Raw genomic sequence first — 26,718 nt, forward strand, 5'->3', positions numbered from 1 at the left:
GGAAAAATACTCTCCGCAGCTCCACTAACCCCTGTTGCTTCATTGTGTTTTTCTGCAATGTTTGTTGAGAAATACTGGATACAAGAAAAAGAAATAATCAATAGAAATGCTCACAAGTATATTACATAGTTAATTATCACATTTAAACATTATTGCTAGTTTTAAACAAAACCATAGCAGGTGATGCTCAACATTAGCCATACCCAGAGCTGATGCATTCAGATCAATGGATTTAAGTAAATTAAGTCAATTGATTTGAAAGAGTAGGGCTGCAGGCACACCGCCCATTTAAAAACACAACTTCCTCCAAAGAATCTGGAAAACGGTAGTTTACCGAGCCACAATTCCCAGAACTTTTAGCAAGTTACGGGTCCCAGGATTCCCAGGTCAGGTGTTTTAAATGTGCTTTAAAATATAGTGCATATACAGTGGTACCTCGGGTTAAGTACTTTATTTGTTCCGGAGGTCCGTTCTTAACCTGAAACTGTTCTTAACCTGAAGCACCACTTTAGCTAATGGGGCCTCCTGCTGCTGCCGCGCCGCTGGAGCCCAATTTCTGTTCTTATCCTGAAGCAAAGTTCTTAACCTGAAGCACTATTTTTGGGTTAGTGGAGTGTGTAACCTGAAGCGCATGTAACCTGAAGCGTATGTAACCCGAGGTACCACTGTACAGCCAAAGTCATAAGTAGATGTAATCCAATGTGCTTAACAGTCATTATGGATATTGCTCACCATGTGTTAATTTAAGGAATGTTATGTGACAGAAGGAAGAATTTTTTAAAAAAACCACATTGATTTCCATGCCCTAAGTAATTGTTTTTATTCTCTAACAAACAGCCCAGTTATGATACCAATCTATAATAACATTAGTCCCTTCTTGGACACTTGAAATACCACTCTGGACAGCATCAGCTCTGTCGCTCCCTCTGAGAAATTTCCAAAATAAGGAGGGAAAAGATAACACAATTTTGCCTTGTTTCTTAATACAGTAGTACTTAACGATTGATCAAAACGGCAACTTGCTTCTATTCTAGGGGCTTTCAAAATTCCCAATGTTGAGCAGAAAATGGCAACTCATCTATTTCTCCGGCTCCTGGGACAAGTTGCAGACTAAGTAAGTCTTTGACCTTAGCTTGCAATTTCCCTTTGGCAGAGAGGATTCCAGCCCCTGGGGACGCAGTGTGACAGGGCAGTGTCCTTGCCTAACCTTATCAGGGTCAGGAGACAACAGCTGGCCCCCAAGGCTGCTGCTCCTGCCTGCCAGGTGGCACTGCAATGCCAAAAAAAGGGGCTGGTGGTGGCAATTGGGGGCGGGGATGGTTGTCATCCCCAAACAGTGCCTATTTTGTCCAACTGTTCCCTTCTTTTAAAGGGTCACATTGAAACTGCAGGTAAGTGTAGCGCTCCATTGCGGAGACTGCAGTGCAGAGACATTTGAGGGCTTTTCCATGGTGTTGGCTCCGAAAAGGGACACTGCAAGTTGCAATCGATTAGGAAAAAATTAAACAAGACCGCCGCCCCAAGGGTAGATTGGCTCTAAAACATGGCAATGAGTGTGACTTCTAAATCAGGCTAGGGCTTCCATATATTACTTTAAATGAAAGAGAAACAAACAGGCACCCAAACAATAGCTGCCATTTGCATGGATACACCAGAATAAAAGTGCATTTTAAATAACAATAATTGCTGTTATAATTCAGAGAAAAGAAAAAAGGAGCAGGATACATGAGTGAATTGCATATAATTTTCTCATGTAATTGCAAAAGGATTATAAGTAATCCTGTGCTCGCTCTGCCTGCTTATTCCAAAGTTCTTTAAACGTTTCCATTCTTGCTCAGATCTATTTCTTTTCTTTTCGCGTCAGACCCAAAGGATCCAGGCGATTTTATTTAAAAGTTGCCAGTTCCCAAGTTTTTTAATAGTCCGTTCCCCTCAGATGGAGATACCTATTTCTTTTTCCAGTACTTCACATACAAAATCCTTGCTGCTAGAATCATAAATCCTTGCAGCTAGAATCCCATTATAATTTCTCTCCCTTTTTTCTCATCTTCCAAAGCACTTGAATCCCTTCGCTTGCGCGACCATATGGCAGGGAGAAATCCAGCCTTTGCCTGGAGGAGAAGCCATGTTTGCTGAATACGAACCTCTCCAAAGAGAAGGCACCAGGGCCTGTTAGTCAAAGTGATGCAAAGGCAAAAGATGCTGAAGGGTGGAGAGAACTGATGAGATGTTGGACTTCACAGGGGTCCCTAACCTGTCCCCCTCCAGGTGTTCTTGGACCACAATGCCCAGTGTTCCTCACATACTGAGGCTGGGGGGAGTTGGGTGCTCACCCCCCCATATGGTCTTTCCTGTGCCTCCTAGGCTGGCTTGCTGCCCTCAAGTGGAGGGGAGGATGTTCTCCCCTCAACAGCAGTGAAGGACCTTTTGTGTGGGGAAACGAGGGAGCTATCTGTCTGCGTAATAATATGCCGATGCAACGCCCGATACCGGTAATACCAAAGTTGCCGTATTACCTGTTGCTGGGCCGTCCTCCAACACGCTTGCAAACCTGGAAAATGTTTAAAAATCTTACACTGAGTTTATTTTTACAACAATCCTGCAAGCAGACCCATTTATTTTCATTGTGCAGATGGGGGAGCTGAGGCATAAGAACAGAAGAAACTTGCTGGATCAGGCCAAGGGCTAACAGCGGCGGCAGACAGGATGCCCACGGGAAGTCTGCAAGCAGGACTTGAGCTTGACGGTTCTCTCCGCACCCGTGTTTCCCAGCAAGTAGCCATGGTGCTTAGCAGCTGCTGGCAGCCTTGCCTTCCATGAATTAGAGCCCTTCAAATGAGTGGTCATAACTTCTCATCAACTTTCCGGTAAGTAAAAGTAGGATCTTGTACATGGAGTCATGGCAGATCTGTTTCCCTTTGCCCCACATGGACCTGCGGAGACCCTAAACCGGCTCCACCTTTTGCTTCCATCTAGGTGGTATGGTTGTGGCAGGTAGGTGAAAGGGGTGCTTTTCCCTAGACCAGGGGTTCTCAAACTATTTTCTCTGGGCCACATGTTCAGAATAAAAATTTGCTCTTGCCACACCAAACTTATTTTATTGATAAGAAACACACTGAAAAACAAAAAAACAAGCAACTCCTGGCAGGGCTTGATTTATAACACAGAACACAACTACTTTATAATATGACATTCAGAAAGTACAGCTACATAAGAACAGTAACCATCCCTAAAATATAATCATAAATGAGCTACTTGCCTATGTACCATAAGTATGTATGCAAACTCAGTGCAAGGTGTGAGCTTGCTTTTGCAAGGTAATCACATTTGTATTAGGTATAATTTGAGACAGAATCTCTTCTCATCAATGCAAAGAAGCCCTTCTCTTTTCTGATCTTTCCTATTTGTCAGAGTTGACAATTGCTGTTCACAACAGCATGTAATGGAGAACTGCAGAAAAATAGCCAATGCTCTTTGACGAAAGGCTTGGAGACTGTGGTTGTATATCTCCCCCCCGCCCCCCCGCCGCAAATTATTGCTATGCTATGCTATACTGAAACGTTTAAATGTTTTTGGATTCTTTCAATCTTCCTGAGCCACTTGCCATCATCTCCTTCGCCTGCCACACCCTTTGAGAACCACTGCTCTGGGCTCTAGCTATCAAAGGCAGAGGAGCCTCCCCAGAAAAAGGGAGAAGAAAGCGAAGCAGCCTTGCGGCTAAGCCCAATTCCCTGCCCAAGGTAGGCTCACTGAGGCTCGCGCAAAGTAGGTGCCTTAGAGGGGCCAGTTAAGGGTTAATTTCCAGGCGAAGGAGGGGAGAGGGAGCGGCGCTCGCCCCGCCCCTGCGCGTGGGGAGGGGAGGAGGTGCGCGGGGTAAAAGAAAAAAGAAAAAAAAACTTCGCCTCTCCTGTTGTTCTCCGACGTCCTATCCCAGCCTGTGCAGCCTCGGGGCTGGAACGAGGAGGCGGCGGCGGGAGGCCGTGTGCGCGAGGCTCCTGCGAGAGCGCTCAGCCCAGCTGCTGGCAGCAAGGCATGCGCATTGCAGGGCGCCCTCTCACCCCTCTCAGCTATGCCAAATATGTGGTGAGCAGCAGCGAAAGAGGAGAGAGAGCGGGACGCGCGCGAGCGAGAGAGAGAGGGGACCATGGGGCGCTCCTGCCAGCCGGGCTCCGGGCTGCTGCGCTCGCCGTCTCCCTCAGGGGGACCCTTGCGCGCAGCGGCGGCGGCGCCCAGCAACTAGCCCCCAGGCGGAGAGAGGCGACGACCAGCGCCAGGCATGGCTGACCCTCTGCGCAGGACCCTCTCCAAGCTGCGGGGCAGGCGGGCGCAGCGAGGGGCGGCGGGGGAAGCCGCCGGGCACCCCAGCGGAGGCGGCGCCCTTCGAAGCCGAGCCCCGCAGAATCTGGCGCGCCCGGGAAACGGGGCGCCGTGCGGGGTCTTCGCGCCCCACCTGGAGGAGCCCACGCTGAGGGCGCCGGAGTCTTGGTCCCGGCGGGGGAAGGCTGCAGCGGCGCCTGAGGAAGAATCCACCGGAGCCCGCCTTTGCCCGCCGAAGAACCGCGTGGAAGGGACGCGGCAGCTGCCTCCGCCGAGCCCGCCGGGGCTCCGTGCTCCCCCGCCGGCGGCCGAGCTCTGCTTCTCGTCGTCGTCGGTTTTCCCCCGGGGGGAGGACTCGGGCTCTGCGCTGGAGCGGGGCGGCGGGAGCGAGGAAGAGGACTATTACGACAACCACAGCCTGCCCGGCTGGAGCTGCCCCAAATTGGCGTGCCGGGCGCAGGGGAACGCCGACGGCAGCGTGGCCCTTGGCAGTGGCGGCCACTCCAAGGCACAAGAGAGCGCGGGCCGGCTTCGCAGCCAGCTGCAGGAGGCTTATTACCTGCTGATCCACGCCATGCACGACCTGCCCCCGGCGAGCCCCGTCGTCGGGGCCCGCTCCCCGCAGCCCCTTGCCCACCCGCCGCCCTCCTCCTTCTCCTCGGCTGGGAGGAGCCACGATGCCTCAAGCTGGTCTTTCCCGTGCGGGGACGGGTCCCCGCCGTCGCGAGCGCCCGATTCCGGCTCCCAAGGCTCCGGCAGGCGCCGGGGCATCAGCAAGAGCTGGGAGAGCCTCCCCGCTGCCCAGCCGCCCGCCAGACCGCCGCCCTTGCGGAGGTGCAGCAGCGACGGCGCGCTCGGCCCCTCGCCCCGGGGCCACCTGCTGCAGCGGCTGGGCGCCAGGCGGGGACTAGGCTGCGGCGGCCTCGCGGCTGCCGCCGGCTGCTCTGGCCACAGCAGCAGCTGTGAGCCAAGCCCCGGCAGCCGGAGCGCCTGCGAGGGACATCCGTCGGCGCTGCCGCGGGACGACTTGAGCCGCTTGCTGGGCTCGGAGCTGTGCGCCGCCCTGGGCGAGGCGGTGGCGCTGAAGGGCGCCGCGGACCCGGCGGCGGCGGAGGGGGGCGGCGGCGGCAGAAGCCACGTGCGCCCTCCGGCAGGCACCCACGGCGGCCCCTTCAAGCCTCCCGCCGTGACGGTCCGGAAGCTGCAGAAATGGATGTACAAAGGACGCCTCCTCTCCCTGGGCATGAGAGGCCGCAGCGAGCCAGCGGGGGCTTCGTCGTCTTCGTCTCCCGCAAAAACATCCAGGACCTGCGGGCCACCTCTGGGCAGAGAAGAGGGGCCGGCAACGCCGCCTCCTGCCCCCTTGAGGGGTCAAGGTGGAAAGGGCCTAGCATCCCCTTCAGACCAAAGAATCTTGCTGACAGGTAATGATTTTTGTGACCGCTTCCCCCCCTCCTCACTTTCCCATGGTTGGGGGTTTGCAAGGCTCCCCAGAGTTGCTCTGTTCTTCTTTTTTAACGGACAGTGGTGATGTGCTTTTAGCAGCTGCTTGATAGAAAGAAAACACTTCAGTGCAGTTTGCCTCACCCTTGCATCTCCATGGCTGGGGAAAGCTTCACTTGGCCGAATTGCTTTCAGGTGCAGGAGACTTGCCTTTGTTTATTTTAATCAAGGAGCAGGCCTACTCCAAGCCTCACCTGCTCTGTTGCATTCTGCTAAAGGCAAAATAGTCTCAGTTTCTGGGCCGGATGGAGTATACCACTAATGCTTATGGCATGTGAAGCAGTATTGCATAAAAATAGCAAGTTTGCTATAACAGGCATGCAGAGTGTTGAGAAAGAGACAAGGCTTTCGTAAAGCTTGCATGCCAAATACTAATTTGCAAGTAGTGTGTGGGATTCACATGAAGGGAAAACACACGCACGCACAAAAATGAGGTCACTTGTGTTTGCAGACCAGGACAAGTAGGTTAGTTAAAGGAAAGGAGAATACATGTAGAATAGGAAGAAATACTGTACGGTAACCATAACTTCTCCTTATTCCGGTGCGCAACCTGGAATTTTTTTAAAGCTCACTTATTTCATTGGGAGAGTTAAGCAGTTGCAAAGATCTCCACCATTCAAATACAGCAAAACTTAAAAATGCTTGCTGCCATTAAAATATTAATTAGGGGGGGGGGAAGGGAAGGGGTAATGCTTCTGAGTCTCGATTTCTCCAAAGGTAAGTTGTGGGTTTTTCCGCATCAAATATCGCTGCAGGTGGAAAGCTGGCGTAGCAAGGAGAGAGGTTCCATCCTAACTAACACTTCCCCTTGCATGCTGTTTTTCATGTGCAGGGAGCTTATTTTATTTTAGGCTGGGAGAAGAATTTAAATATTGAGGACTTGCCACATTTGCAGCGTTTGAGCCTGCCGCAGCAGTGCAACCCCTTTCTCTGGTGTAAGAAAGCCTTGAGGAGGAGCCTACCTGGCACAGTGCTACTCTAAATCCAATGGGGAGGAGCTGCCTCTTAAAACAGTCCTCATTTTACCCCAAGTTGCAGAGCAAAGTGTTGCCCAGTAGCACTTCCCCTGCTGCGAATACAGTGTGAAAAGTCATTCTTGGTATGGAATGCAATTTGTCTCTCTCCGCCCCAGTTACTGTTTTAAATTGTAACCTCTGCGTGAAATCTTAATGGACGTGTGACACTTATTAACCATAAATGTTTAGTTACTTTGAGTACAAGAAGTATCATGGAAAATGCTTCTCTTTTTTATCTCTCCCTCCCACCCCTGAAATCTCTGCCCAGTGGCAGGTTCACAAGTACACCTCACAATTCCGGTGACAAAACAAAAACAGGGGGGAGTGGAGGGGAAAGCACAGTGGGGTGGGGAGGAACATGTTAATGTTATCTGGTCAAGCACCACTGCCTCATTTATTTCTATTGGCCCTGAGGGGGTGAAACATTCCCAGAAGGATTGGCAAATCAACATGGATGCTTCCAGAAAAATGCCTCCCTTTTATACATTAATCTCGGAACGTGTTGCTAAACTGTGTTAATAGCTCACTTATTAAAGTGCCCGTATATGAAGTAAGCTTTCAGTTTCTAGGTCCCTTGGTGTTTAATTTCTCTATAAAGTCCACATTATTGTGGATAGTCCAGTATTGTATGTAGAAATGAGAAGCTACAGATTTGAGTAATAGTAATGATGATGATCATAATACAGTGGTACCTCGGGTTACATACGCTTCAGGTTACATACGCTTCAGGTTACAGAATCCGTTAACCCAGAAATATTACCTCGGGTTAAGAACTTTGCTTCAGGGTGAAAACAGAAATCATGCTCCGGTGGTGCAGCGGCAGCGGGAGGCCCCATTAGCTAAAGTGGTGCTTCAGGTTAAGAACAGTTTCAGGTTAAAAACAGACCTCCGGAACGAATTAAGTACTTAAACTGAGGTACCACTGTAATAATAATAATAATAATAATAATAATAATAATAATCGGAAAGTGCTTAATTATCTTTTTCTGGGCAAGCCTATAGTAAGTTTCCTTTGTGAAATACTTCAAGTTCAACAGAACGCTGGGTTGGATCCAAATTGAGTCATGCTTAGAGCAGCTCCATTGAGTTATTTATTTAGAAGATTTTCAAAATGCTTAATCAAAGAGCTTTCTAATTTAAATGGGTAGCTTAGTTGCTTTGATTGGTTTATCCTGAGGGGGGATACAGTCCTTTCCACCTGTTCAACCTGTCTTTGGCCCTCTGTGTTGTTCTGGACCATTTTCTGCTTTATCGCCCTCTGCTTAACATCCAAGAAACAGTACAGCTCAATAAATCCTATATTGTATTTCCTTATCTAGTTCCTCAAGACACAAAAGTGTGGGGAGAGACAAATATTAAAGATGCTAGTATGGGGGACGATGGCACCCAGTTTAAATCAGTTGTTGTGTTCTGTACTAAATCAAAGGCACCCTCCACAGTGCCCAGGTCACACACAAAAAATCAGTACTTAGCACACCACTGACCACATTTTGTGACAATTAAAGAAAGACCTGTGTACCTGCTATGTCTTTAAAGCACATTCTTTCACTCAAAGTAATTCTGTAGTTTATTCCTCACAGAGATGCAATTTCCAGCAATCCTTAAACAGCAGTGCCCAGAATTTCTTGAGGAAAGTAATGCATTTTGCATGTACTCTAAAGGTACAATGTGTGCGCAGCTGATTGAGAGTATTTCTGAAACAAACAAATTCTGTATGTCAGCGTAGGCCAATGCTTCCGAGAGTGGGTGATACCGCCCCCTGGGGGGAGGTACTGGAACGATTGGGGGGGTAGTAACCTCTGGTGCAATTGGGATGGGGCATTGAATAAAAATAAAGGGGCAGTAGAAGCATGAAGAGAAGAAAATTCTGAAAAACTGTACATGTTTCATCTGTTGTTTACAACTACATCTTTATTTACTATGTTGTAGAACGTAGGTAGAAATATAGATACATAAAAGAACACAAATTTGTCACTGCACCTTTCTGTTTGTTCGCGTAAAGAAGGTAGATTTTCTGGGGGGTGCTGGGTAATGTTTTGTTTTGTTTTTTTCCTGAAAAGGAGACAGTAGGTCAAATAAGTTTGGGAACTTCTGGTGTAGACCGAGGCATGCTTCCTCGTAAGCAAGCCCCATTGTGTTCAGCAGGATTTACTTCCAGGTAATAAGATCACACAATTCAAAGACTACACAGGGTTTGAATATATTTTGTCATTGCATCTTAGCACCCCCCGCACCCCCCACCTTAAATAACTTCTAATTAGGATTGCTGCAATAAATCTACAGGATCACTGTGGTGCTTTGCCCTTGTTAAACTTGCTTCTGCTGTTTTTGTAAACTAGACATAGCCTTAGGTCTAGTTTGTACATGTGTGATTAATGTTGAGTAGCTATGGATATGAGTTATGTGTTGAGAATCTGCTCTCCGGAGGGCTGTTAGCTTTCCTAACTTGTCCTTAATGGAGGAGGGAAAACTTGCCCTTTTAATATAGGGTGGACATTTGTGAATTGCTTCACAGTCCTACAAACACAGAGATGTGTATCTTGCTAAGGTGCCCAGTTGTAAAGAAACAGACTGCACAGGAAAGGGAATTTCAGCAAGTGCTCCTGTCAAAATTCTCATTTCTACGGGGCAGTTAAAGAGAAGGGATTCTCCTCCTCCTCCGCAAATCTTGCCCCCAGGGGCAGCTCATGGCAACTGGCCCCAGTACCCTCAAGTGACCCATTCTCCCACTGTGATCAATCTAGATCTTGCAGGAAAGCCCGGGCATTTAACAAAGCTCCAGGATGTCCACTTTGGTGTTAACAGTGCTTGTGTGAAATAGTCACTTGCGTTAGCAGGTATCGGTGCTTTTTATAATGAATGAACCAGCTTGTAAGTTAAATGTTAATAATTTATTTATTCAAATACTCCTCTTTAACAGTGTGTGGTCTCTAATCTTAACTGAAAGAAGCAGTTGCTTTTTAGTACAGTTTCTTTCATGTTTTAACTTTTCCACATAAGTGTGTGTAGAATAGCTGCAGTGGAAAATGCTTTTCAAGGGTGCCTCCCCCCCCCCCAGTTTTGTTTTAAGTTCTGTTTTAGGATTATGCCTGGTTTAAAGTTTCATTGCTCTAAATCCTCCTAGATTTATTGCAAAACACTGCTTCAGAAAAATATAATTAGCCAGAGCATTCTAAGCATTGGTTGCACAATGGTACTACATTCTGTGTATTGTTTTACAGACATGGGAAGGTTAAAATGCACATAATTACAAGGTGCCTGTTAATTGTACAGACTTGAGTAGTCACAGGAAAAGAAAAAGACTTACTCCAGAAATCTGGGTTGAGATGTAAGAATGCTTCTTGCCCCATACAGGGGCGGACTTTAGTCTTTCAGATTTCGAGTAATAACAAAATATATAAACCAACATAGCGAGTGATTATTATTAGTAGTAGTAGTATTTTAACAAAGAACTTATCCATTTGCGTTTTTAAAAATAGGCAGAATGAATTCTGTCTGCTTAAATAGGTTTTATGGAGGCATGGGTAAAGTTAAATGAAGTCAAGTTCTGTTCTGTTCTTGGTCGTAACCTTGAGTTTGATTGACTGATGGGAATTGTTCTGCCTAATGGCTTTATTTTTACAATTTCTTTTGCCCAATAACCTTAAATATTAGGGAGACAGTAACACGGCGAAACTTTTCTTAAACCCTGCTTCCATGTTCTAGTAAAATTACAGGATTTTCCTAGTGAGTATTTGTTTAGCATATGGACTATTGGGGAGGCCATGATGGTAGCCCAAGCCAAGTCTTTGAGCACTAGGTGGCCTTCTTAGTAATAGCAGTGCAGTTGTGGAAGGCGATGCCCCTAGAGGTTCAACTGGTGTCAACATTGTCCACTGTGACACGACCTGCTGAAGAACTGCCGTTTGCACCAGGTTTTAATATAGTAGGATGCTTGGATCTCAGGAAACTGGCCGACTGCTCTTTTTTTTTTTTTTAATTGTATTGCTGATACTATGTTCTGTGTTAACGTTTATTGTTTTGTGTATTTACTATTGTAAATTGCTCTGGGGTCTTAGGACGAAGGGTAGGATGCCAGTGAGAGAGAGATTCTCCTGAGGAATAATTGTAAGTGGCCAGAAATGGGGTAAAACGGAACCTTCACCACATCTGGAGGAACAAGAAGACATGAAACGCTGAAATAATGCATGATTGAATGATTGCATCTCCCCCCCCCCGTGCCCCTTATATATTATTCACAGGGAGCATAGAAGTTTTAAAAATATTCCCCCCCCCTTTCTTTTAGAATAAACGTTTGTTTTGTGAAACCTAGGAAGAGTGACATTTGTAAAAATGCATCTCAGATAAATCTATTCTTTGGTTATTTACTTTCATCCCAAAAGGATGAAAGAATCTGAACTAGTCAGTGGCGTAGCGTGGGGGGTGCAGGGGGGGCCGGCCGCACCGGGCGCAAATCCACGGGTTAGGGGTGCAAATTACTTGCCTTGCCCCGGGTTCTGACAACCCACGCTACGCCACTGGAACTAGTCAAGAATTTGGTCCCTTGGTGGGTCATGATAGCTACATTATAGCATGCTCCCTAACTTAATGTTTATCAAGCAGTGTCTGATATTGGGGTGGGGGTGGGGTAGATCCTTTTCTCGCTGTGTCTGCACACTTGGAATGTGATGCATGTTCAAACACGACTGTCCTACCATTTGTAGTTACTTCAAGACTTTTATTGCTGTCGGGTCTGTGCATCTGGTCAGATTTGAATATTTAGCCATCAAAATATACAGCCTCCCCCTCTCTGCCCGCTATCCCTGTTGTATATTGAAACTGTGTGGAATGCCTGTATGCTGAGCTATGCCTGTATATGGATATAATGTGTGTATAATGTATAGCTACAGAGTTTATGTAGTTTTTTGATTTAAAAAAGGGGGAAAGTAAAATCAAGGAAGTTCTGTTTCCATCAGAGCTTTACCTTTATGTCAGCCTTTGCCAACCTGGTGCCCTCCAGATGTTTTGGGCTGCAATTTCCATCAGCCCCAGCCAGTAAAGCATGCTGGATGGGCTGATGGGTTTTGTAGTCCAAAACTCTTTGGAAGGGCACCAAGTTGGCTGCTTTACTTCTATGAAACAGAAGCTTTTTTCAGGCTTTCTGGACACTTGCAATGTGCTACTGTAGACCATCCCACTCCGCAATTACAATTTGCTCTCTCTGTTTCCCTCCTCCCCGTCCGTTACAGATTTGATTGAAACAGTGTACATACCGTCGGTGAGCAGAAGAGAACTTAAGAACTTCAAATCCACCGAAGTCGCTGAGTGCAGGCCTCGGATTGCCAGCATCACCGTGTCCAAGAAACGTAACTGGCTACATCAAAGTTCTCCAAGGGTGCCCAATTTGGAAAAAGGAAACTCGTATAAGAAAATTTCAAGAGAAACGCACCAGAGACAGAAATCACCCAGTCCATTGCTTGAGCCGAAGATGCCTCACCTTTTCCCCAAACTTCTAGGGCATGAAAGCCCTAAAAGAAGAATTGGTTGCGTACGAACTGTTGAGAATGGGGCAAGCTCTTTGGCACGGCGAAACTGTACTTTAGATTTTGGGGATGATAACGATGCAGATGATGAAGGAGAAATATGGTACAACCCTATCCCTGAAGACGATGAGCCCAATTTCCCTGGTTGTAATGCTGACCATTTGGACCCTCAAGCCATTAATTGCAAGGTGCCTTCTGGGAATGACTTGGTTAAAGTCGTAAGGCCTAACGAAGGCCTCGCACACGTCCTAGACTGTGTCGGAAACACTCTGCCCAGGGAAATTAATGAAGTAGATGGTGTACATTCCATTGAACATTTGCAAGTACACAAGCAAAAGCCTACGTGCAGTATTCAGACTGGGTTTGCAGTGGAAGATAGTCCTACATTGAAAGTTACTTTGGGAGGTAAGAGGAGTGCAAACATTTAACCTACAGCAATGTTGTTAAATATTACATTTCATAAGGTAGTACTAGCTATCATTTTGGGGTAAGCTGAAAGTCCCATTTCTCTGGAAGTTCAAGTCTTACGTAAGCATTAATTCACTCATACAGCTTGATCAATGCATCTTCATTCAGAAATGAACTGATTTTTTTAACCAGACTTACTCTTTTAGAAAGCTTTAGTTTCACTAGGCCTACTTTGGATTTCTTCTGTAACGAATTCTGAAACTTTCATTTGCTCATGTAGAAACATCTCTCCCAATCATTCTTCTAGTAGGTTTGCAGAAACACTGTTTTCAGCCATGATTGGGAATTAGTTATATCCTACAATATGAGATCTGCCGTTGATTTTTGTTTGCGTAGAACTGACATTTTAATTTTTGTTCAGTTCTTAGAACAAACTATATAACACAAATTGCCCATTACAACTTATTGAACATTTTTCTTAATAGTGCTGTCTATAGGGATACGCCTAACATTGTTTCTAAATTGGCTTTGCTTCTCAGGGTTGTTTTTTAAAAACAAAAACAGAAAACAAGGAGTGAGGGGGGGTTCTATTTTGTGTGTGCTTTTAATTTCTACAACATCAGAGTTATGCTTTTCTTGAGACATACTAGCTATTTTTTGTGGCTTCTACTGAGTTCATCGTAATATATATTTTATTTGCAAGCTGGTAAGGTGTAAATATGACCGCTGTAGGAAATCTACATGCATTTTATGCCATGTTTCATGGATCAATTTCTTAATACATACATAGCTCCCACAAGTATTGGCAGAGGACTTCTGATAGATTAAAGTTTGTTTTTGAATTAAGGGAAAATATATAGAGGCTTTCAACTCACTGGGGAAAATTTGTTGCTTAACTAAATCAAGATTGGTTCATGATTGTGGTGCCTATAATGAACCCTGGTGAAATTGATTGCAAATTTATCCTATACTGTTCCTTGTGTATTGAGTTAATGAATGCACCCTTGCCTCTGTGTGCATTGAATAGTAATCACATTGAATGCAATAACTGATGAAGAGAGTCCCTGCTGTTACGTAATTGGCTTTATTGCTAAGGAGTACTTAGTGATTCTTTTAATCCTGTTAAGGTGTCTACAGTTAATTTCAGTCAAAGCTGAAATGACAGCTCCTCCAGACAAAATTGTCACATAAAGGGCAGCAGGGCAAATCAATTTGTTTGTATGAATGTGTAGTACTGAGTAGCACATGCAGTTACTCTGAAGTGGGATGTAAATGTCTTCATGGCTTTCAATCATAGCTGGTTGTTACTGTCTTCTGCCTAGTGATTTTCTAAATATTTACCCCACCCCCAAAAGGGATATCCTTTGAGGTGGGGCAGATGCCAGCTTATGTATAGTTTTTATGCTGAGTGTTGATTTTGAAATACTTTCCTTGTCCATAATTGACCTGTTTCCATAACAGCACAACAGATATGATTGCTATATTTCCCAGAATACCTTTTAGCAGATCTGGAATATCATCTAATCCTCCTTGTTGCCCGTAATGCCCGTAACCGTTGCATGCAAACGGAATTTTGTGTAGCGCTTCTTCAAGGGGACTTACTAATAAATGTCTTTAATATCTTTCCAGGTTCTGATTTGCACTAAGTATTATTTTTATTGTTATCTTCCTGCAAATCAAGTCAGGGCTGCCATCAAACACGCCATTCAATATCAAGCTTTGCAACAACGTAGGGGAACTTACCTTTCCTGCCATTGCTCCACATTGCTGACTGTTGCCGATGGGAAAAAACACAAAACGTGATGTTGTCAGGACACGGGATAACTTTTACTAGCCAGTGCAGAAGGGTAAACTTGGCATGGTTGTGCTGTTCACAGCGACAGTTGTGCTTTGTCCATTTTTCATTCAACTCTTCTCCCTGACTTTTAAAGCCAGCGAGAGGCAGATGATATACTGCCGCCCCTTTACAAAGAAAGCAACTTTCTCTTCCAACTCTGCATGTATATATCTAAACCTGGCAACAGAACCATCCCTCCTGAAGGGCTGCTGAAACAGAAGTCTTGAACTGCGTGACCGCAGAAAGGCTGCATGAGTTGGCTTCTCAGTAAGCATCACATTGTTTAATACTCATCATGCTTTCTAAGGCACTCGCACTTTACTGTCTTATTTTCTTGGTACAGAATTCTCCTGTATGTGCTATGCTGGTTTTTTTTTAACCATTCCAGAATTAAGCAGCAGGACTCTCATAAGAAAAAACAGCAATCCTTAGCTGCCTGCCTGCCTGCCGTAGAGGAAATCTCTTTTTTAGACAATTGCAAGCTTTCTGAAAATAAGTGTCTCTCTATTGCTATTTCCATCTTAACTATAGTGTTTGCTGCTGAGGTTTTCCGAGATAATGTTTACTGAATTATACCTAGCATCCTTAAGACTTCCTCAAATCATAAAAAAGGGAGAGCAGTATTTTTAGTTCAGGAGGTACTGAAAGGAACATTATTTGCATTCCATCCTGCAGCCGAGTAGTCCATATTTAGATAAAAAAGCTTTCTGTTTTTACCGTAATGCGTTGCCTTTTATATAAGAACTGCAGCTTCAGAGTTGGTAAGGCTTTCTGTATGAATGTGTAGCTGTGGGAGGAGAAAGATAAATATCCCTGCAGACTTCCTTCGAAAACAGAAGGCTGGTGCTTTTGATCACAATTTTATATAGCCAGTTTGCATTAGACCAAATGAATGTGTTTGGTCCAAGACAATAGCTGTATCCGTTTAGTATAACTGGTGGCGGGGGAGCACTGTGAGGACTCTTGAGTATTGACTTCTGGGGTTAATTTGAGTCAGCCTTTCTGCGTCTGAGCAGAGTTGTGTACATGTTGATTTAATTAGGATTGACTTGATGGATTAAATAGACTTCGATTGAGTAGATGAGATGAGATCTGACTTTATGAAGTACAGCGATTCCCATGTGATGCTTGTTGGTCTCTAGCTTTGAAAGAAGTGGGTGTGCGGCTGTGCATTCAATTGCTTTATTGCAGAAGCTCTATAACTTTTTAAAAACTAGGTAACACAAGCTCACGGGCCAATGTGGCTATCTTCACTTTTTGTGTTATCTGCAGAAGGCAGTTTATAATCTTGTGTAGTTCCCCACCTCCACCCCAGGTGCCATATTGAAAAGCTTGCAGACACCTCTGTGCCAAGATGATGAATTTAAACTGACCGCAAAATCTGCCTTTTCTTTCTCTGTTACTTGTGAGTGAGTGTCTGCACACATATTTATGATGGCAAAAAGCCACCAAAGCAGCCTTATTGTAAGGCTTTGTTTTTTCCCAAGCGCTTGCTTTTCATTGCAAATATCTGATAATGCACTTGGAAAGAAAATGGGATGTGGCAAAAATCACAGCAGTGTTTCTGTTTGTCCCAATGGGAACTGCATAGGTGAATTCTCCATTATATAATACTCCTTGATAATTCCACCCTCACTTTCAGAGAGCAGTGTGCATAAAGGACAATATACAGCAAAAGCAAAATATTTATTTGTTCTACAATAGAGGGGGTGTTGGTTGAGAGACTCTAGGAGCAGAACTCGTGCTCTGAAGGACTGGGGGACTGGATTGTGCCAACCAAGGCTTCTTGAAGGGGATGGGCTTCCCTCCCCCCAGATATTTTCCTGCATCCATCCTTTCCTTCCCCATTTTCCTTGGCTGAAAGCAGGTGTCCCTCCTTAACCTCATTCTTTCCTGAGCAGCTGGAGACAGTCATCCTTGTGAGGTGATAGCCATTTTAAAATAGCTGCTACTTCAGGAGGATGGGAGACTAGTGGCTTGAGGCACATGAGTAGAGTTTCCATTGAGGGAGTGCTATTCCAGCCTGTACTGAAGCTACATTCTGCATTTGTTTCAAGCAAAACTGCAGTCATGCCTTCAAAGCGGAATTAGATTGACTTTGGAACGGTCATATACAGTAGTTTACAACTCATGCGAGAAATACCTTCGTGTATTTCTGTTCAGACTTTTGCACATTCACATATCATCTGATCACTGTTCTGTTCCACTTCACCTGTGCACACGTTCAACTTTTAGCGAGGTTATGCAATAATTTAGCGAGGTTTTACCATAAAATGGGGAAGGTGCAGTTCAGAGGCAGAGGGTCACTGGCTAAATGCCAGTAATGAAAGTAAAGTTTAGCAATGTAAAACAAAATACCAAACGCTCTAGACTGGAGCTTTCCAAACTGTGTGGCGCGACACGTTAATGTTTTGGCTGCAATGCGTCACACAAACGTTCCCCTTGCTCCTCCCAGGGTTGGAAAGGGGTAAGTTTAACCTCCGGGTTTGCTAGTAGAACTGAATTACTGTGTCATGAAATGATGCATGTCTAAAAAGTGTGTCACCAACATGAAAAGATTGGAAAGCTCTGCTCTAGACCGTGTGTGCGCAGTAAGATAGACAGGGGCGCCATCTTGGGAGAGGCTGAGGGCACCCCTTAAATTTTCAAGGAGTGGGCTGGGGCCCCTCAATATTCCACAGCCTGCGATAGGCTCTGCAGAGCATCCCTGTGGCTGCAGCGGGCCTTGCGGTCTCCTCCCGCCATGTGATGTCATACATGCATGCCAGGCACCCAGTGCCTGTAACAATAGATATACTGTATTTTTTGCTCTATAGGACGCACTTTTTCCCCTCCAAAAATTAAGGGGAAATGTGTGTGCGTCCTATGGAGTGAATGCAGGCTCCTTGGCTTCAGCGATAGCAACGTGAAGCCCCCGAAGCGCAGAGGGAGTGCTCCCTCCACGCTCCGGAGGCTTCGCGTTGCTTTCACTGAAGCCTGGAGAGTGAGAGGGGTTGGTGCGCACTGAAGGAAGGGGCTCCATTTCTCCTGCCGCTTCGCTGAAGGGGCGCGGAGCAGAGAGGGGGAGATTTTTTTTCTTGTTCTCCACGTCTAAAACAAGGTGCGTCCTATGGTTGGGTGCGTCCTATAGAGCGAAAAATACGGTAGTATTGATTTTTAAAATAGCTTGAACATGCATGTAGGGCCATGAGAAGAAGGCCTGAACCTCCTCATGGATACCATATGGAAAAGGTATAACCAACTTAGACGGCTTAGCAACAGAGATGTCTCTGGCATCTACATCTGTAATAAACGGATGCCACGCTGCCAGGAAGAATTCCAGTGCTGCCCTTTCAACGTCATTTGTCACTCTTAACAAATTTGGGTGAGGGGAGAGAAAAGGACTGAAGCCACCGGAAGTTAGACGGGAAAACGTCAAGAACGTTAAGATTGACTTCTCAGCTGTAATGAAGCCGAGGAAAGTTTTCTAATATCTTGGCTGGCTTTCCTAAGCCTTTGCCAGAGGCTTCTGACAGAAAGGGAAGATTGATGTTAGCAGGCGAAAGCATGGCACTGATTACTATAGAAGGCTCCAGAGCAGGCCACCAGTGGGACTACGCTGTGATTTGCAGTACAAGGGAAGCCTTTGTCCGGTTTTATCAAACACCGCATTTCTTGCGAGCTGCTTGCCAGAAAAGCACAGCAAGCGTGCTAGAAATAGTCTGTTCCCTGCAAGGAAACAGCTTCAACAGAAGCGTAGCAACTGGGAGAAACAAGAAGATTCATTGAGGCATTTGGAAAACAGACTTTGTGCAGCATTGTATTCTTTTAACTTTTTTTTTTGGTCTTTTTTAAAAAAATGAAGCTCCTTGTGAATTTGTATCTGGGAAGAGAGTTATTCAGCTTCCTGAAGGATTTTGATGAACTTTAACTTGTTGAGCTTCGTTTTCTAACATGAAACGTGGAATGGGTATTGAAGAATCATGCCTGCTTTGTCCTGTGTGATTAGTCAACATGTTTGGTATTTCTAGGCAAAGTGCATTAAAGATGTACAGTACATAGTTACTAGTAGAAATACTTGATGCATATTTTTTTTAATAAAAAAGGGAGGGAGGATATCATTTTGTATTACAGTGTTGTTTAAGAACTCATTTTATTTTTCCTTCAAGCAGGAATTTTTATCACCGGAAGTGAGAATGCAGTGTGACTATTTGAACTTTTTGTTGTTGTGACTGATGGAAGTACTTCCGCAGTCCCTCTGCTCATTGTAGGTTAGGAAGTGATGGCCTAGTGGCTCAGTCTGGTCCCTTTTGCATAGCCTTCGAAACTAAGGAAACTCTTCTTGTTATGAATCCTAACTTAACTGCTTTCTAATGACCTTTGCATGTGTCCTGGAGTGAGCAGCAGCTATACATCATAAGCAAAAGGATAAACTGAATAATATTTCACCTGAGTCTCTGTTGGCATGAGAGTAGGTTCTTGGGCAATGCTAATGTTATTGAATCTTCAATTCTTATTCTGTCCAAAATATGGTCATTGCTAAAATTAGATAAATAGGCATTTGTTAACCTGTTGGTCTATGAAAGGCTCATGAGAGAATTTTGTTAGTTTTGGAAGTATGCTGACTTCTGAGGCGTATGGGATTTTTGGATTGGGGCAGTGGTGGTGGAAGGGTTATTTGTAACGTAATCACATGTACACTCAATAGCTGCTGGTCCAAAATATCCAGATGAAATAACTTTGTAGTGGAGCACCTGTCTTGTTAACAGCTTCTTGTGAAGTCGCAGCCTCAGTAGAGTCTGCTCTGATAACAAAAATTAGGAAGCGGTTGGTAGCAGATGCTGCTAAAGAGAAACTGTCAGAAAGACAGTAATATATTCTAGAATCTCACCTGACCAGTTCCTATGAATTATGACCAGTTCTGTGAATTTGCCAGTTGTTGTGAATTATGAAAATATGAATTACGTTTTTGATATAGCTCTGTAAATCCAAAGAGAGAAAATCGAAATAAAGCCACTGTTTCTCTCTCTCAGTTTAGAGAGAGTGGTTCGCACTAACCATAGTTTAGATTCCAGATTGTTGTTTGAGTTCCCAGCATATGGGCCAACTTTTTTAGAGATAAAAAGGTAAAGGTACCCCTGCCCGTATGGGCCAGTCTTGCCAGACTCTAGGGTTGTGCGCTCATCTCACTCTATAGGCCGGGAGCCAGCGCTGTCCGCAGACACTTCCAGGTCACGTGGCCAGCGTGACAAGCTGCATCTGGTGAGCCAGCGCAGCACACGGAACGCCGTTTACCTTCCCGCTATAAAGCGGTACCTATTTATCTACTTGCACCCGGGGGTGCTTTCGAACTGCTAGGTTGGCAGGCGCTGGGACCGAACGACGGGAGCTCACCCCGCCGCGGGGATTCGAACCGCCGACCATGCGATCGGCAAGTCCTAGGCGCTGAGGCTTTTACCCACAGCGCCACCCGCGTCCCTTTTTTTAGAGATACATGCCTGCTTTTACTTTTCATCTCGTCAGCAATCTTGTTTCTTGGTGCAAGAGCTTCCAAAGGTAGCATAACAACTATGGTCAGTTCAAAAAATTCACATCAGAACGGTTAGCTGAAACATATTCTATGGTTTCGGATTCTAGTTTGCTGGCTGATCTCAAACCATGCTTTGCCAATTGAGACTTTGCACTAAACTGTAACTCACAAGGAGAGCAGGTGCTTTTGTTTTTCGTTAACTACAGCTTGTTTTGTCAGAACCCAACAAAAACCATGCACCGTTTATCTTATTTATTTGGAAAACTTACAAACTGCTAAACATGAGCAGATATCATAGTGATGTACAATAGTAAATAAGAGAACTTGAAGGCTCTTTGCTATTTTCTTATTGGATTCAATCATATACTGGCAAATTCAGCTTGTGAAATCAAAGCTGATTTGGAAGCTTCTTGTGCAACGAAACTGCTTCCTTAAAAGCTAGGACTCTTTCTGATATGGAAAGTGAACAAAAATGCAATGGAAAGTGTGGTATAACTTTTGCTTCATTGCAACGTTTTCCAGGCTCCTTGGGGAAAAATATAAATGCTGATCATTTACCGGTAATCTTTCTGCAAACAAATCAGGATGAACCCTCAATAAACAGGTCATCTGGAAAAGCCAAGGCAGATAAAAATAATTTTACTGGAGAAATTAGGTGTTAGGAAGCTGGCCTATTTCAGCAAACCATAGTTAAGATTAACCACGGTTTAGAGGTCACATTTCTCCAAACCCTGTAGTTAGTCAAAACAGAAGCCAAAGCTTCCGCTCTCGTCCTCGAGACTCACCTAGGCTTACCATAATAAAGCTTAATTTGTTATGATGCCCTCATGCAACCACAGGATGCAGGGCTCCTGATTAATGCTCAGTTTTTCTTCTCCTGGCTATGATAATTTTTTTTTTTAAAAAAAAGAACAGTCATCCTGGATCAGCATGCAAGCTGGTAATCCTTTGCTGAATCCACTGGATGCTTTCTTAATTCCTAGGTGACTATCACCTGGGAGCCAGCAGCTTTCCATGACACACAGAAAGGGGCATTGTGCAAGAAAGGAAGAGGGCACTTTGGGGCTTGAAGAAGCAAGGCAAGTTAGAACTGTTAAAAGACTTCCAAAAGCATTCCATCTCCACCCTGCCCATCAGAAGCAGAGGGGGACATGGTTGTTTGACAAGAGGGGGCAAATTACGCTCAAACATGATGCAGCTGTGTAAAAGATGCAAGTTCTAGAGCAAAGTTAGGTCCCCTTTAATTTTCCATTCTTTTCCAGTGGCTTGACTTGCATCCAGGAGTCTCTTCTTCTGAAAGAAGCTAAATTAACAAGTCTGAGAAGGCAATGCAGAGAGACAAAACAGTACATAACGGGCAGGGATCGGTTAATTGTTCCGAGGCAGATTCTTAAGGGAAGGATGGGGCAGGTTTCTTGTGTGGTTCTGCTTTTGGCAGAACAAGGCAGAAAAGTACAGTCCATAGGTCAGAGCATGTTGTAGGAGCATCTGATGCTCTGCGTTGTCCTGAATAATACCACACATATCTTTTTCAGGTCCTGGCAAATTAGTAGCTTCTTAAATTAAAGTATCCTTTCCCTTCATTTTTAATATGTCCCTTTCTTCTTTTCCCCACCCCTGCAAAGGTCCTGGGATCTTGTCTGCAAGCAAGTCCGAGATGGGAGCGACAGAAGGTTCTCCTCCGAGTCCTAACCCTTTGAAGAAAGGTGGTTCGATAAACTGGTCCTTCCCTGACAAAATAAAATCCCCGAGAACGGTGAGGAAACTTTCCATGAAAATGAAAAAATTGCCAGAGCTGAGCAGGAAGCTGAGTGTCAAGGGAAATTCAAGCCACAGTAGCACGGACAATTCTTCGTTGCTTAAGAACAACTGCCAGGTCATAGGTCACGGGTCGCTACCTTCTTCCGGGAACATCACGGCAGCAGCTAGCAGGAACGTCATAAGCCGGTACCATCTTGACAGCAGTGTGTCCTCTCAGCACAACTACAAAAAGAAAAGCAGTGGCAATTCGAAATCCTCCAGCAAAGGGGGCTACCTCAGCGACGGAGACTCTCCTGAGCTTATAACAAAATCAGGGAAGCACGGCCTCGAAAGCCGGGCTGGGAAAGGAGGAAAGGAAGCATTCCCAAGCAGCAACGGTAGTAAGGCGGAAATAGACATTGACGCTTTCAGGCACTACAGTTTCTCTGACCAACCTAAATGTTCCCAGTACATATCTGGACTCATGAGCATCCATTTCTATGGCGCGGAGGACCTGAAACCTCCAAGGATGGACTCCAGAGACGTCTTCTGCGCCATTCAGGTAGATTCAGTAAACAAAGCGAGGACTGCCTTGCTGACCTGCAGGACGACCTTTTTGGACATGGATCACACTTTCAACATAGAAATAGAGAACGCCCAGCATTTGAAATTGGTGGTCTTCAGCTGGGAGCCCACACCGAGGAAAAACCGGGTCTGCTGCCATGGGACGGTGGTCCTCCCTACTCTTTTCCGGGTGACGAAGACTCATCAGTTGGCAGTAAAGCTGGAGCCCCGAGGTATTATTTATGTCAAGCTGACCCTCCTGGAGCAGTGGGAGAATTCTCTCAATGGACTAGATGGAGAAAGAGAACCGGTAATGTTTGGAGTAGATGCTCAGAAGGTTGTGGAGAAGGAAAACGTGGGCTTGATGGTGCCCCTGTTGATGAAGAAGTGCATTATAGAGATTGAAAAAAGAGGCTGCCAGGTAGAGTTAATTAAAAATAACAACCACTGCATTCTTCTGCATTTAATTTTTGCTGCTTAGAGCTTTACCCTTATTTATTTACTTTTGCTATAAATAATGTTGCCTTTGTTGGATGCACCATATCCTTCACTTCCTTAGTTTGGGGTAGCACACCTGCATTGCAGTGGGATGAAGGCTGCTCTCTCCTGCTCTTTGCAGTCATGGAGACATGATGTGTTTGTATGATACACGAAGTGGAGGGGCAAAAGCAGTCTGTGCCTTCTGGAACGCCAACAATCTATTGTGGGTCTAAGTTTCCCCTGGCCTCAGGAACTTCCAAACCTGGAATATGGTGGTAGTGAAATTAATTGGGGGTTTTTGTGCTATTCTGAACAAAACTGAACAAACAAAACAGCTAGTTTTTACTGTCCCAGTGTGGAAGATGAAGTTGTAGCAAGCAGTTTTGATGGATAGATTCCTCACAGGGCAAGTTTAAATGTTTTATTGCTTTTATGGGAATTACAGTCATCACATGATAAGCTGAGAGCATGTAATTGCTATCAGAGGTTATTGCGTCCTCTGGTCATAATGGGATTATTGAATTTCCAAGAGTGGAGAGAGAGAGAGAGAGATTTCTCTCCCTGTGGCTTATTTATTAAGCCTTTTATGGGTTCCTAATAAAGGAGCCTTTGGGGAAATTTTCTAAACAACTTTGCTGCATATAGCCTAAAGACGATTTTGCCTACTGGCTGACTATCTATGTAGAAAGCATTCATTGCATTCAAAAATGCAAACTGATGTCCTTTGTAATTTTGAGTTTCAGCTTATTTTCTTGCCTGATACTAATTTCCAGGCTTCCAACAGTTTGACTCCACCCCAAAAGGCACACTCCTCCACTGTCTCCTGAGACAGATAGATGCCAACAATATTAATTTATTTTGTTATATCTCTGGCAGAGTACTCCGTAGAATATTGATAACCGTTATGTCTTTTTCTAGCGAAAAACTCGTACTGTGTGCCAATGATACAATCTGCACGTCTCTCAGCATCTTTGGGGGTCTTGCATGAATATCTTGATGCTTCTACTGGGCTTACTGAAAACTGTGTTTGTGCTTGGTATTTAACTTACAACCTTCGTATTCCTTAGGTGGCAAACCTGTGCCATGTTGTAAGGTTATGATTTTGCTTCTAGGTTGTAGGCCTGTACCGTTTATGTGGCTCAGCAGCCGTCAAGAAAGAGCTTCGTGAGGCATTTGAGAAGGATAGCAAAGCAGTTACCCTCTGTGAAACCCAGTACCCAGATATAAATGTGATAACAGGTAAAGAAAATTAAAAACCTTGACTTTTTTTTTCCAAAAAGGAAGAATATGCTTAAAATGTCTGTCAATGTCAATGTGAAAATTATTTTCATTTTGGTAGTCTACACGTGGAGCCATAGATATCATTACAGTGGTACCTTGGTTGTCAAACTTTATCCGGAAGTTTGTTCAACTCCCGGAACCATTCGGAAACCAAGGCGTGGCTTCTGATCGGCTGCAGGTGCTTTCTGCGCTCAGTCGGAAGCCGCGGAAGCTGTGTTGGACGTTCGGCTTCCAAAAAACATTCGCAAACCTGGAAGTAAGTGTTGAGCTTTCGTGAAATTTTGGGTCTTCAGCTTGGACAGTTCCTCAGTGCTCATCTGCTTAGGGATTCCTGATCAGGGCTGGTTCCCATTTATCTGATGAGAAGGAGCTTTTGTCACAACATTCTGTGTGTGTGTGCTTTACAACAGAAATGGGAAAATGTCCAGAGTAAGTAGTTGCATTGGCTGTGTAAGGCAGGGATGAAGCTGACATTTTTAAAATAAAGAGTATGCTTTCTGTTTTGTTTTTTAAAAAAGCAGAAATGCTCAGGACATGATCAACAGAACCCTCTAACTTCCCTGACTAGTAAGAGCTAGCTGAGAAAGGGGAGGAAGAGAGTTCCATTTTATGCTGACCATGCATAGGGCAGGATTATGCCATCGAACAATCCTGGGTGTTATTTTTTGGCTGGGTTTGGGGGCATGAAGGTTATATCTTACAGCTATTTCACCTTGTTATTTGCCAAGGCCTACTCCCACCCAGGATCCAAAATGGACATGGCTTGGAGAATGTAGTATCAAACAGAGAATTGCTCAGATTGTCCTGCAAGTTTGGCTTAGGGTGGAACAAAATTAATATATTTTGACTTATTTTGCTGCTGGAATTGTCCTCCCCAGGTAGTTTTCAGGGGTCACGAAGCCATGGGAATACTGGAGGAGATTTTAGAGCTGCTTTAGGATTTAGCAACAGGGACAACTTTTATGACATCAGAATTGCTTATCTTGGGGGTCTAACTGCACACCTCATGCTGGTGCCTGTTAACAGTCTTGTTTAAAAGAGCAAACTGAGGGGAATTTAGGTCAGAGAAGTGAGGGGGAGGGAATGAGCCCCTAACCCTTTCCTCACACATCATCTTGCTACTTCAGTTCAACCTCCAAGTGTTAGCCCCACAAGGTTCAAAGTGTGTGTTTACTAGGGCCTGTTTGACTAAATTGTGTTCTGAGTCTAGGCAGTGCTGCACCTGTCCATTATTAGTTCAGTAAAAATTTCTGAAATAAAATATAGCAATTCTGAGCGTCTTCTCTGGTGTAGATGAATCTGAATACCTTGCTTGGACTGTCTTGATTCATCTCTTGAAATCTCCGATTAAGCTTTCCCCTCAGCTGAATAAAAATGCTCATGGATTCCTTTTTATGGAAAATTCTTCTTTGTGCTCCTTTTCCATCTTGGATGACAGCGAGCCTCAAGTGTGGAATTTCCTGTGGGATGGACAGTTTCAAGCAACGCCATCTGAATTACAGCCGTTTTGAGAATAGAATGTCTCTTTCAATCTTGTCTCTCTTGATTTGAGCTGCTGCGGCTGCTCTGCTTTCATTTGTGTGCACAGGCTAGGCTTTGTAGCACTGTGCAGTAATGAGAACATAGAAGACTCAGGTCAATAGTCCCATCTAGTCTAGCATTCTCTTTCCCAACATAAGTCAGGCAGAGAGGTCTCGGAAGCTTGCAAGGAGGGCAAGAAATCAGTAGGTCTTGCCTGTTGTGTTTCCCCAGTATCTAGTATACAGAGGTACACTACCTTGTAACATGGAGGTTTCGTTTAGCAATCATGGCAAACAGCTGCTCATAGACCTATCCTGCATTAATCTGTCTAAAACGTGGAATGCATGAACAGTGGTTGGAGATGATGGAAGTTGTAGTCCAACAACATCTGGGGTGGGGTCCACAGGTTCCCCACCCCTGGTATAATGCTTCTTTTAAAATAGCCATCTAGCCTAGCATCCATAGCATGATTATATATTACATTTAAATGTGGTTTTGTTTTTGAGCATTGGTGAAAATTCCAGTTACAGTCATACTTTGGATCTCAGATGCCTTGGCTCCCGAACAAATCGGCTCCCAAACGATCGAAACCCGGAAGTGAGTGTTCCAGTTTTGAACCATTTTCAGAAGCCGAACGTCTGCCGTGGCTTCCGATTGGCTGCAAGATGCTCCTGCAGCTAATCGGAAGCCGTGCCTTGGTTTTCAAATGGTTATTCTGTTCAAGAACTAAGGTACGATTGTACTTCAACTCTCCAGCAAACATTGCAGTGCCTGTATCCTTCATTTTGGTGGCAGCCCTTTTTAAAAAAAACAAAATGAAAAAACACTGTTCCCCAGCTAATGACAAATTCCAATAATGCCTGGATCAAGTTGAGTGTGTGACTGCTGAATGGTTAGTCTTTAAAGCCCAATGCAAGGATGGTAAGATGTGTGTGTTATTGAGTTCATAAGAATATGAGCTTTCACTTTTTTTTAAAAAAAGGACATTTTTCTAGCTCTTGTTGTTGTTAGTCAAAAGCC

The 26,718-nt window shown here is 44.7% G+C and overlaps 1 protein-coding gene across 7 annotated transcripts in view; it reads left to right on the forward strand.

The window, feature by feature from the left end:
* The first annotated feature begins 3,545 nt into the window (after positions 1–3,545).
* The window catches only part of SYDE2 (synapse defective Rho GTPase homolog 2), a 54,070-nt gene continuing 30,897 nt past the window's right edge, over positions 3,546–26,718 (forward strand). For 5 of the 7 annotated variants that reach the window (XR_014549626.1, XR_014549627.1, XR_014549628.1 and 2 more), the window contains exons 1-4: positions 3,546–5,741; positions 12,065–12,763; positions 21,738–22,837; positions 24,009–24,135. Coding sequence is in view for 3 of the 7 variants with exons in the window: in XM_083620551.1 (XP_083476677.1) it covers positions 4,277–5,741; positions 12,065–12,763; positions 21,738–22,837; positions 24,009–24,135 (3,391 nt within the window). In the remaining 4 variants the exon portion in view is untranslated. The remainder of the gene's footprint in view (positions 5,742–12,064; positions 12,764–21,737; positions 22,838–24,008; positions 24,136–26,718) is intronic. The other 2 variants (XM_083620550.1, XM_083620549.1) reach the window with 2 other exon arrangements.

The sequence above is a fragment of the Podarcis filfolensis genome (genome assembly GCF_964270895.1).
Source record: "Podarcis filfolensis genome assembly, chromosome: 6".
NCBI lineage: Eukaryota > Metazoa > Chordata > Lepidosauria > Squamata > Lacertidae > Podarcis > Podarcis filfolensis.